Raw genomic sequence first — 13,236 nt, forward strand, 5'->3', positions numbered from 1 at the left:
CCTGTGGTATTGAGGCAGCAGGCATTTGAATAAAACTTTGCAGGAAGAAACAGAACAAGAAAAATTTACTCACCGGCATTCATTTCCTTGAATTTCTGCCTTAGTTCAGCTGGAGTGAGACGGTATTGATCAAGTCCATCATTCCAATAAATACGATCAAGGACCTGTAGATCTCCACCTACAAGCCAGTTCCCTTGCTCCATAACCATCTAAGAAAAGAAAGGAAAATCCTTGTTAGGATTGGTTGTCAGCTTCCCCTGAGCATCTAGAGCATTGCAATGTGGGCACATCTTTACGAAGGGAAGAGTTTCGGGTTAATTTTGACAGTCTCAAGTCAAGCATCAGTGTTTTAAAAAAAAAAAATTACTGGAACATAGTCCAGACATGTTATACCATGGTGCAGGAGAGATGCACAAATCTTCAGTAGGCATATGCCATTCTTTCAAAATAAAGGATTTTTTTTAATACATAGAAATGTAAGTAGCCAGTATTCTTAACCAACATTATTACTTGACAAAAAGAGACAGTGGCTGGAAAGCCTAATATATTAAGTACAATGAAGTTGCACGCTTTATAGTTGTTGGTCAAAGCAAATGCAGTTCCAGTATCACCCTGCAGTTCACGGGGTTCTGGTCAGCAATAAAGTAACAAATAAAACAGTTCTGATTAACTACTCACACACTTTAATTTACGAATAAAATCAGAATCTTTGAAGTAGGACAGCTTTTGCATTTGTTTCAAGGTAGCACTTCACCAAGGCAACATATATTGTACACTCACTGGAATTCTTTTTTTATCTTCAAATATCACCTCACCCGTTATCAAAAAATAATTACGGCAAGCTGCTTAACATACTCTAGCAATGGCCACAGAAATCACTCAGAAGTTGCTAATTTCTGAGAATGCATTTTCTTTTGAAGATAGAACCACAAAAAACTTCCAAGTTTCATACACATTTCTGATAATTTTCTAGCCTTATCTAATTTAAAGATGACAACAAATGTTGATATAACACATTACATACTAAACCCATGAGCCAAGATGTTAAATTGAAAAATCCACACTTAATTTCATTTTTGCTTTGAGACAGAGGACCTCCTGGAATTAAATGATGCTACAGTCACCACCCCCTTCCCAGAAAAAATGCCCAACTTTGACATATTACCAAGGTGGGGGGAAAGTGTGATAAAGATATGAAGATGAGAAAACTCTGCACTACAGTAACTCTCAGGCACCCAAAGATTTCTGATTAATTTAGAAGGGCCACCAGATTCATGTGCTGTCATGATACTACTATGCACACATTCATATGCTGTCGTGATACTACTACGCACGCCAGTACAGACATAAGAACATAGTTCCTCACCTTCTACATTAGTTTCAGCCATGTCACTCAGTAATTACTAATGCATTATAACAAGTCATTCAAATCTTGTCTACATGAGATTTTCTTAGAATTTCTTGAATTTGTGTTAAGTTTTCAATAAAGATGTACTCTTATGTTCATCAGCACAGAACACATCAAGGGCTTTGAAAATCTTCCAGAATACTCTTCCTTGTATCTAGCAGGAGATGTCCTTTTTCAGATATACTCCTGAATACAACTTCAGTCAGTAATTATCATTACACATTAATAAAAAAATTGATTATACATTTATAAAATAAAGAAGTCAAAAAATCCGCAGTTTTCACATAAGTATTAGTGATACAGATACTTTTAGAACACAAAGGCTTTCCCTTTTTAACAGCAAGCTCATAATTTGAGGTTTGTTTGATTTCTTTTTATCTGATGTTAAGTCATAGTTGTAAACCAAACGCTATTATAGAGACAAATGGAGAAAGAAACATATTTTGTCAATGCAGAGCTAAGATGCAACATTTACATCAGCTTGCAAAACCAACACAGCATTGCTATGAGTATGTTAGGATTGGAGTATTTCATACACATAAGGTCAAGATAATAAAACACACTGAACACAATGGATGGGAAATAGCTCCCCAGAGAGTTAAATGATGAACTCTCCAGGAACGGGGACTATTTCAAAAGCATCTAAACCAGGCAGTTCTCACGTGCTCCACATGCAGGCAGAATAGAAGTTTTCTTGCCTTCACAATGCATATATCCAGTGATTAAGGAGCTTTGATGATCCATCTGGCTACACAGAGGGATGCGTTTCCTAGGCACACTAGAGGGCAAAGTTCCCTCTTCTGTAGCACAGATTCTACAGTACATTCTAAATTTATTTCATGTGCACATATTGACAGATTTTCACACTAAGTGCAGACTATCAACAGCTGCATAGAACAAAAAAAAAAATCACCTTTGTTTCTGTTCAAATGTTTTAATTAGTTCTCAAAGTAGTTTTGCTGTCGAAATACACCAGTCACAGACATCAGCTTCGCTTAATTTGCAGCTCCACAAACAGTACAGCTAATAGGACTAGATTTTCAACTTTTAAACACACACCTTGATATAAGGGTGTTCCTTGCATGTCGTTCCCCATTGCCTAGCACAGCGTTCCTCTTTCCTGTGCTCGTAGAATTCAGGATTACGGAGAATGGCCACACGGCGACCTTCATACACCAGTGCAATTGCTGTACACCCATCCAGTCTTTCTTTGTCTTCTTGAGTAGCTGTTAGCACTATAGGCACTGACAGATTAATAACTCCCCCTGCAAAGTGAAGGGAAAAAAAAAAAGGCCCTTGTGCTTAGTAATGGTCATCCATGACATTATGAAAATCTACCCTCCTAACAAGCTACAGTCCAGGCTGTACATGTATCACACAACAGGTAGTTCAAGTACTTATTTTAACAGGGGTTAAAAGCAACTTTTAGAATGAACTCTTGCAGAAGGTATGTGTGCTATAAAAATGTGCAAGCATTGAGGTTTGAGAAAGAGCAAAGACAGTACTGAAAATAGCAAGTACTTATAGATGCACACAAGTATTTAGACTATGATACTACTCTTATGGGATCTCAAATTAATATCTTGTTCAAGAAGCTATATAGTAAGCAGAAATACACAATTGACATTTTTAAACAGATCATCTAATATATTAGGCAAGATTGCTACTGGATTGGATAATGAGTAAAAAAGAAATAGCATTCTCAGTAGCCATACTTTTGGTCCGCAAGAAAAGTTAAATGCGATAGAAGCAGCCAAATGCACCCAAGTAGTTAGCATTTATATAATTCAACTATTTCGAAAGGTGACTTTTGCTGTTTACTTAAAACTGGATTCAGCTTCAAGCATATATATTTCAGAAAAAAATGTTGTCAGGCAGACATTTTGCATAGTTTGTTCAGCTGAAAGCTTACCAGCTACTTTACTTCTAAAACTAAACCAATGTATCTGAATTTTAAGGTTACATGTGGTCCTCATTTTTAAGCATTTACTTCACTGCTAGATGCTGGAAGTCTTGTTTTTCTTGACTACAAGAGTGAGATTTGAGAAACCCAGTGGAGTAAATACTCCAAGTCTCATACAAAGGCTTGAATTCTAATGAGCATACACTTGCCGAAAGAGTACAAAACTTTTGGGTGGTCTCCAGGAGAAAAGTCATGGGCCCCTTGAAGTTAATGGGGGTTTTGCTATTGGCTTTAGTGGGACCAAGACTCTAAATAAGGTTGATTTTCTCATTATTTGAACAATACAATTTTTATAACCTCCTCTCAATTTTACCTTAAGTGTGGTAGGAAGTTAAAAATTATGAAGTTGGATGAAAAGTTTAAAAGAAAAATAGGTCCCCCCTTCCTTCATAATGCGAAGTGAAAAGCATGCTGCCATCTTCTCCTAAGTTCAGTCTTAGTGCTCAGAGTTATTTTCAAAGCAACTAGGTCATAAAATTGAGCTTGGCAACAGTCACAGAGAAGGTGATTTGCCACCCCTAACTTGGTAATTAAAAAAATCCTTTTGCTTTGCTAACAAGTAAATAACTATTTCAAACTGGGAAGAGATCTCAAACCTGTCGATCATCAAAATTTTGTCAGTGACCAATAATAAATATATAACATCTTTGACATCTGTCTTCAGCCACTGTGCAAATGACAAACTGAGGCAAGGCAGCAGAGTGAGTTTGTTAAGTCACAGATGAGCACAGTGTCAGCTTGAAACTATTTCAGATAATTAGGCTTTAAAGTGAGAATATCAACACACCTGCACTGATCTCCATAATGTATAAGTCAGTCAGTATGAACATCACATTTAGAGCCCAAAGGATGAGATGCATTGCAGCTATTAAACAATTTCCCTCTCTTCAAAATCAAAACCCTGGAAAATGACTGCTGCTGTGAGACTCCAGAACTAACATACCAATCAGGGAGGAAACTTTCAGGATGTTGTTTTGACTTAACTGTTGTCACTGCTTCAAGTAGCAAAGCAGTTTTAAGGCAATCACATTTTTCTAAAAAGGTTCTAATACGTAAATGTTGCAGTACATATCTAAGAGGAGGAAATATGGCAGCATCTAGAGGAACATGACTATTCTATTCAAGCTTAGGACTGATAATTGTTTCCACCAATAAGTTATTCCTTATATTTCATTTCTCATATTTTTTGCAGCATACATGAGGTACTAAAAACAATTGCAAGAGAAGCTTAAGAACTTGTAATATTGCCATATCTGAAACACTCACCTATACAAGGTCTTAAAAGCCTTATAAAAATTCTGATTTACAGAAGACTACAGGGCAGAATAAGAAGCTACGAGCTATTTTAGCAGTCGAATGCATAGCATGCCATCTTCAGAGTACATTTCACATGGATGGACACACAGAAGGCAGATGGAATGAAAACAAAACTAGCAGTCCAAAATGATACTGCAAACATACTCCAAAATAACAGGATGGCATTATGTTGCCTAGGATAGTATCCAAGAGACTTATAGAAAAGGGAACTAGAAAATGTAAGAGGGACAACAGATGTCTGGATCATAGAAGTGAAAGACAAGTGACTTTTTTTTTCCTGCTATTTGGTCTCCAGCAAGAGAAGAGTAATGCAGAAGGAAGTGGGAAGACAGGAATTTTTTCTATCCCTCTGATATAGAGTGCAAAAAACCCCTAAAAGGCTGGAGTGAAACAGAGCCTTCAAAGAGGAATAAATGAAAAATGACAGAGGATCACAATCAAATTCCAAAACCTGAGTATGTTATCACTTGTTGGTTACCTTAACTAATGCTTGCTCTTAGCCAATTGGTAATGCAAAATAAGATATGTTCATTTAAATCATCACAGGATAATTACTAAGTCATGGTAATTCAATTACACGTGACAATTGTCCATACTCAAGCCACCTCAAATTCTGATTTCATATCTGCAATAGCTCCAGCACTCAAGTCAGTTTGTTGTCTTTTCCTTCATTACTGTTACAGAACAAATCTTTTGGCACACAGAGCTAAACAGCAATTAAATTGCAATTCTGAATTCTAAAATCAATTTCTTCAATACAAATTAGAAACATGGATTTTTAGGTTTAAAAGTTTTTCAAAAGTGAAAACAATTGAAAAATATAATTTGTAAAGGCAAAAAGACAAGACATTCAAACTCTAACACAATGGTAGGTATAAAAAGAATAAAACCATCAAGTTTAAAACTGATGATTATAATACACTATTCTCTTACCCCAGGTTGTGAACAAGCCTGATAACGTGTTACCACACCATCACTAAGAAGCAAAACATCAACAATATTTTAGAAGTAGGATTAGTTTGTTCAGTTTTACAAATGGTAAGTTTTACCCTACCATCGAGGAGACAGTCAAAGTGAAGGCACTGTAGGTATTCCCTCTCTCTCATAAAGCCATTCAGGGGTGTTGCCCAACCTTCTGCTAGCACTTGCACCCACTGCATATCCACCTTGTAAAGAAACGGAGAAATAGACTTAGAGCAGATAAAAGTTGTTGCTTAATGATTGACATCAGGTATTAATCATAATAGATCATGATTTACCCATAAAATGCAGGACAGTATAAATGGAAGATTTCTCAATATTACAGTTTTTAATCACGAAGAATTCAAAGTTTCTACAAGTAAGAAAAAAAGAACAACTTGTTCCTCACTGTTCATATTTTTGGCTATTTTCCAGTCCTTACACTAGATCAAACTTCCATGTGTTAAAAAACAAACCAACAAACAAAAAACCAACCCCACAACAAACTTGATTTGTAAATGTTTGATAAAGTTCAACTTAACAGAATTAGAGAGCCCCACTTGCATTTATTTTTTTAACAAAGCAAGATAACCAAGAAAAAACACAACACATACAATTACCACAAAAATATGAGAATTATGGACATGAATATTAAGAGGTCTAATCTTAAAACAGATTAGAAAGAAAATTTTTATTGCAGAAACTAGTGAGGCAATCCACAAGTAAAATTCTCTCTGGACTAGTACTTATTTTAGTTTAAGAGATATCAGCTTACGGGGAATTTCCTTCCTTAGCACTTAAACAGTTACACTATGACTTAGTGTGTGGCCTCTATTATTTCTGCACGTGCATTACTAAGACTTGGTCAAGTCTTTGACAAAGACAGGCTTTGCTTGTGCAAGTCTCTTTTGCAAAGAGCATGACTAATTTTATTACACTGTTTAATTTATGCTGAGGCGAGTACAACACACATTTTCTTCCCAAGCTTATGTTATATACTTGCTTGATATTTTACAAACCACTGGTTGGGAGTGGAGGGGGAAAGGATTTGTTTTTCTAGATAGGGAGCAATTTAGAATGGGACACTACAGAAATTTAATAATGGTGACCTTAAATATTTATTCCTCATCAAAGCAATAAATAGTTTTACAGATACATATGTGAAAGGCATCTAGTAAGAGGCAGTGAAAGGAAGTATTAAAATTTATTAGTAGTAGAAGGCTAGGCAAATTTTAAAACTATTTAATTCAGTGCTTAGTATGTCATCTCAGTCCTTCAAAGTCAAGTTACTGACTGCAGATGCTCAACTCTGAGCTTAGTCAGGTCCTAGATCAAATGCTTAGCTTTAAGTTCTAGTAATACTGTCAAAAAGCCAGTGAAAAAACTCACGCATTGTGTCTGTGTTTAGGCCTAGTTCTTCAGAAAAAGAAGATGAGGTAGAACAGAAACACAGCCAGAAGCAGTTTTGTCTAATTTACCTGAGTTGGAAAATAATGCATTTAACCAAAATAAGAACAGTTGATCAAGCTGATCCACGCTTTTCCACATTTTCTCTGCTGAAAGCCAGAAAAGTAGCATGAATATGCTCTAACCAGAAAAAAAAACCAATAAAGTAGATGTGATCATCTCTTTGTAGACTTAAGTTTGCAACCATTTGAGCCTGGTATATAAAGGTTACTATTGTTCAGCTGAAGGTTACCAACAAGGAGAATCAAGAAGCAGTAACTGATTTCCTTCATATTTCTAGGTCATTACAATTCAAAATAAAAAGGGTTTTGTAAGTAAGCTGAAAAAAAAAAAAGTTAGTAATTCGTCTGGAAACAACTACTCATACAAGACATGCCAGGCATGGTTTAGTCCATGGATGCGAGGCGGGGTGAGGGGAGAGGCATGGGAGGAAGTCACTGTAAATTTAATCTCCAGGCTTGGGATAAACTAACACTATACCGGACATTATTTATGAAATCACAAAGATCAACTGTTATCTCTAGTAAGTGATCAAAGAAGACACAGATGCTGTGATTTCTCTCAAGAAAAGAGGGGAAAAATTCTATCAAATTAGATTCTGTAACCAGTACAGGTATTTCATTATAACTACTTCTGCTGAGCAACAGATTAGACTGTCTTTCAACTTCAGCAATGAGACAACCAAACACACAATACCTTATTTATTTCCAAGGTTAACAGAGACTCAGCATCAGTTTTGGCCAACTGTAGCTTGTTTTCTGGCACATAAAGCTCTTTCACCTCGTAAGAGGCATCCACTGGTACAATATCCTGTATAAAAGGAATAAGCAGAACTTAATGTTTGCTCAGAATGCTTCTTGGACACTGAACACATGCTCAAGAAGTAAAATTCTAATGTTGCACCACCCTGTAGAAAGAGTTTTTCGTTAAGAAATTTTCACTTACTGAAAAAAACAGCACTATTCCAAGATTATGATACATTGCTTGCCAAGCTGCTGGCTTGAGTAACTTAAAGTGAAACATTCTGACAAGAGATTTTTTTCTAAACCTTAAGTAAGTACCCCATATAATATTTAACTAGTAAATATTTAACTATTGAATTAAGTGCAGTTTTTATGACTTAATGTCTACATTATCTACAGCAGAAAGGAAGACTATGCTTTTATACTTGCTAAAGAAGTAAAAAAAGTTTTAGAGACTGAGCAGTTATAAATTTAAGTCATTCACTATACAACATACATTAGAAGTGGTAACATGGAGGTAAAAAAAAAAATCTTTCTCAACTGAAAGTGATTAATACAGAAGTACAAATTAAATGTATTACCTACAGCTAATAACACCAGTGTCCTAATCTATATACTAACACTTAGAACATTTAAATGAGGCCATCTGTGCATATATATGCAATGAACTGAAATCTAGTTCTATAACCAGAATATTGCAGAATATACATTTTTTATTTGAAAAAAAAAAATCATTTTTTCTCCATGCGTTTTAAACAAGACATTCTCACTCCGCGACGCTAAAGACCTTAAACTTCTCGTAAGATATGAATATAAGGATAAAAACATAATTTAAAGGGAAAAAAGAAAGGGGGAGAAGGCCATGATGATAAAACTTCAAAGAATCTCCTCTGACAAAGGACGGTGTAAAATGTCAAAACCCAGTCAAATATTCCAGTGATATTTAGTAGCAAAAAAATCAGTGAAAAGCAGCTGCCAGTTCCTTTTAAAACAGGCTTTTCAGAGTTTTGGAAACTTTTGTAAAGTAATGGAAACTTTTGTAAACTTACTTTTTGAGGAAAAATCTCACCCTTACAGCAAAGTATATACAGACCGATAACAAGAATAAAGAAATTATATTTATTTTTCCAGTATACGCAGCCCAGAGTAAACAGGTATGTCTGTAGGAAACACAAAGTTTGCCCAAGCATTTTAAAGCATTTTTCCAAGCATTTATCAGACATTAGGCACTACCTCCATGAAAATAAAACAAAGGGAGTGGGATGATGAAAGCAAGTGGGAGATAAAATGACTGCAGGAGTAAAGAGACACGGTGAGTCTCACTGGCTGTTACCTAATTCATATCTCCAAAGACAAATAAAAGGAAAACAACTTAAACTCAGTCCATTATATATCAGACATCATTTGGGAAGCTGATTTTATTAGACAGTAAGTTAGGCAAAACCTGCCTTCTCTTTTCTCTGCCTGAGCAGCAGCATTACAACCCAGGAGACCTGCAGCAGTCTCCCGCCACACCAGTAAGCCTGGAATCACATAAAGGTATTGCCTGCTGTAAAGAACAGCAGACCTTGCAAGCAAAGTATAATGACAGAATACACATTATGCTGCTTCACAGAAGATTCCCCTCTGGACCCTAGTTCATTACCATGATAGAATGTCCTAATTTTACAAACCATCAAAAGCTTAAAATAAATGTGCGTATTAAAAAGGTCTCTTCAAATATTATCCTGTTTTTAGTGTCCCACTAATGGGCAAAACAATGAAGGAAAAGGTTTCACAATGCAGTTCCTGTCAACAATCTACCTCATTATAAGGATGTAAACAGCTTGAAGACAGTTCTAGCAACACCAAGTCAGACATTTAGAGAATTTGTAGGATTAGTAAACCTACACTCCCTTGCAGACATAAAAATGGTATTTAAAATAACATCTTAGATTTAAAAAAAAAAACAAACAAACCCTGCCCCTCCAGAGAAACAAAAAATAAACACAGCAGCAAGAAGAATCCATAGGTCTTTAAACTGTATGAATTTTAGGAAAATGCTAGGCTAGCAAGCCATCTAGTGACCGCATTAAGGTAGTAACTTTACTCAAAGGTTCATTCTACCAAAGGATAAGTTACACAATAGTCCTCAACATTTATTATTTCTCAATGCATTCATATAAGCAATGGCAAAATAATAAAAAAATAAGCTAGATGCTTTATGGGAATGTGCCTCCTTAGACGGCAGTGGTAGGTTCTTTGCTGATGCTGTCTAACATCCTCAACAGTCTGTAAAGAAAGGGCCTTCAGGCAAGTTTCCATTAGATGGGCATTCACAAGTGACATCCAATTTACATTACTGAACGACTAGTCTTATAAGTTCATATTAATTGAGGTGTGAGACCGCTGAATTATTTATATATGGAAAAAACAAACAGAAGTATTTGCTTGACTATAATAATCACTTAAGTTTGGGTACCTACAGCTTGCAGGGAAGTTTGTCAGTACTTTAAGTATGGGGAAAACTGAAAAGTGCAATGACAGCTATGATCTTAACAGAGAGAGGTACGGTTTTCTGGACCGAGGGCCTCTTTTCTGCCTGTCAGTTGTGTTCTATCATGTTTCAAATTCACTTGAGCCATAGAAACACTCCTCCACTTGTGCCAACAAGAGGAATTTTCGACCCCAGCCACTCACTGCTGTTTCTCTCAAATGTGTAAAGACACCCTTTACACATTTGTTTTGGCCAAAGTAAGTCATGTTTAGCTTACATAGTACATCTATATTAACCTAAATCATTTTGACTGAAAACATCTAGGAAATACTCATACAAACCTACGAGCCAGCAGATCTAACTGGATGATTGTTGCCTAACCAGAGTCTCTGCAATTAACATAGAATGGCTTTGAACCAAAACCTTGTCTGTGCCTTTTCCCAGAATACAGAAGTTAAAAACGAGAGAAGAAAGCAGAAGAAATAAGTAACAAAAATGACACCATCACAGTACTTAATGATTACACAATTCAGTGTAACTGAAGCTTGTTCTTTAATAACAACTCCAAAATTATACATGCTTTTTTACCAATTTGAGCTACTGAAATCTATTTCTATAACATTCAGTAGTAAATTTTCAGAAGAAAACAACCACAACCAAAGCACACATACCTCAAAAACAGGAAATCCATAACTTAAAATACAGGAAGTTCTGCTTACTTTCCTAAGCATGAGAAGAAATCAATGTTTTATTGATGTGGGAATCACAGAAGTTGAATACTGAGGTGGGGTTTTTTTTAATTATATGTAAAAGCTTATACTGGTTTCTGCTCATGGGCTTACATCTTTACTGTTGTGTGTTTAAATGTTCACTGTAACAGTATAAAACTAATAGTATAATCTTGCATATCCTTTACACAGAGCGTGGTTTTTTCCCCCAGCTTCTCACACAAAATAACTATTAGCCTTATCACAGAATCACAGAGGGGCCTCTGGAGGTCATCTAGTCCAGCCTCCTACTCAAAACTCGTCCCAGTACAGCAGGCTGCTCAGGAACTTGGCCAATCAAGTTTTAAATATCTCCAAGGATGGAGGCATCCACAAACTCTCAGGGCAACTTGTTCTAATATTTGATCATCTTTATAGTGAAAGGTTTTTTTCCCCTATGTCTAGTTTGAATTTCCCATGTTTCATCTCATGTTGTTGCCCCTCATCCTACCCTTCTGCACCTCTGAGAAAAGTCTTCATCAGCCTTCTCTATACCCTCCCATTGGGGTGCTAGAAACAGCAACAAGACCTCCTTTAGCCGTCTCTTCTCCAGGCTGAACAAGTCTACTTCCCCCTCAGCCCCTCCTTGTATGGCAACATGCTTCAGCCCCTGACCATCTTGGTGGCCTTGCGCTCACAACTCACTCTAGTGCATCAATGTCTGCCTTCTACTGGGTGAAGGAGAAGGGCACAAACCTGGACATGGTATCCAGATAAGGTCTCACAAGTGCCACATAAAACAGGAGAATTGCTTCTCTCGACCTGCTGACTATGCTCTTGCTATTACAGTACAGTATGCAGTTGGCCTTCTTTGCTGCATGGGCACATGTTTTCATAATGCTGACAAATGTTTCTATAATGCTGAACAATTTATTTCGGTTCTCTTGTATCCTCCTCATGTCTTAGGAAGAAAGATACTTTGTTTAGTTATCAAAAAGGTGAGTTATTCCACACAATGTCAGCATATATCAAAGTTAAAAGGTAGGTATGCTGCAAGTTAATGTCACTGTACTGTATTTCATACAAATGCGTACTTCCAGCATTATAAACCATTTATAAAATTCCCATGGTCTGCACTTTGTCTTACGAATCCCAGTTTGTCCCACCTAATCACCTTTTGCTGTAGGTATTTGGTTTGAACATTGCGTCCAAACAAATAACAGTTGTATTCACACAAATTTTCTGCTGAAATGATTTTGAAAGCAAAAGGAGACAGGAAACAAGGTTTCACGTAAAATAATGATTCAGTACCCAGCTAGCAGCTGGGTATAATCAATTGTGTCACATATACTCTACTGAAGGCCTAATTTACAGTCAAATAATGAAAAAGTGGGCTGAAGACCTGTAATGCCTGCTCTACATGAATATTACAAATATTAAAAATACTAAGCTCCCATGTTTCCAAGTTTCTCAATAAAAACAAATACTGAAAGATGTTTTGGAGCCTGCTGCAATTCACGTCGATGACCAAGGTGATCATGTGGAGTATTCCTTATTATCAAATTTTTGATAAGTGAAAGAGGAACTAGACAAGATTGAGAACTTTGCTCCAGAGAGAATCATTGTGTTGTTACAGCGATAGCTGCAGTATAATTTGAGGCAAAAAAAACCCTAAAACCCAGATGTACAGAACAGCAGAACCCATTTCTACATATTTTCCATCCTCAAGCTTCATATCTTGCAAAAAAAGAGACTGACCTTATAAACCACAACAAAGAACAACCCCTAACTTCTACCCTGCTCCAAATTCTTGCCACTCCAAAATACAGAATTTTAATACAACCGCAGGCAATTGTGTGAATATAGCTAGGAAATCAGTGCTATAAGTTACCATGAGGACCACCTTCCCAAATACAAGTAGAATGCTAAGCTTAGATAAGAACTTGGCTGTAACTGTTGGGGGATGGGTGGGAGATGGAAGAAGGGACAGAAAGTTTATACATACACTCACAGTGGATTGATCTAAATAGCAGTAGAACTGCACAATCAGATCCCAGTTTGGGGGGTGGTATTCGCAGAGCTGCTGCAAGTTGGTGTCCCTAAGAATGGGACTTTTAGACAAAGGTAGTTAAAAGCTTGAAGTTACCTACTGGAAATGCAACTCTTTCCTTGTACACTTTTACACTTCCTTAACA

General features: G+C 36.5%; 1 protein-coding gene across 1 annotated transcript in view; it reads right to left on the reverse strand.

The window, feature by feature from the left end:
- Nucleotides 1-13,236, reverse strand: part of PAPSS1 (3'-phosphoadenosine 5'-phosphosulfate synthase 1) — a 39,713-nt gene that overhangs the window by 16,192 nt on the left and 10,285 nt on the right. Inside the window, 4 exon segments of the mRNA XM_009327058.1 lie at nucleotides 74-209; nucleotides 2,468-2,673; nucleotides 5,743-5,854; nucleotides 7,812-7,925. Coding sequence (XP_009325333.1) covers nucleotides 74-209; nucleotides 2,468-2,673; nucleotides 5,743-5,854; nucleotides 7,812-7,925 — 568 coding nt within the window.

Source organism: Pygoscelis adeliae, unplaced genomic scaffold (genome assembly GCF_000699105.1).
Source record: "Pygoscelis adeliae isolate BGI_AS28 unplaced genomic scaffold, ASM69910v1 Scaffold87, whole genome shotgun sequence".
Classification (NCBI taxonomy): Eukaryota; Metazoa; Chordata; class Aves; order Sphenisciformes; family Spheniscidae; genus Pygoscelis; species Pygoscelis adeliae.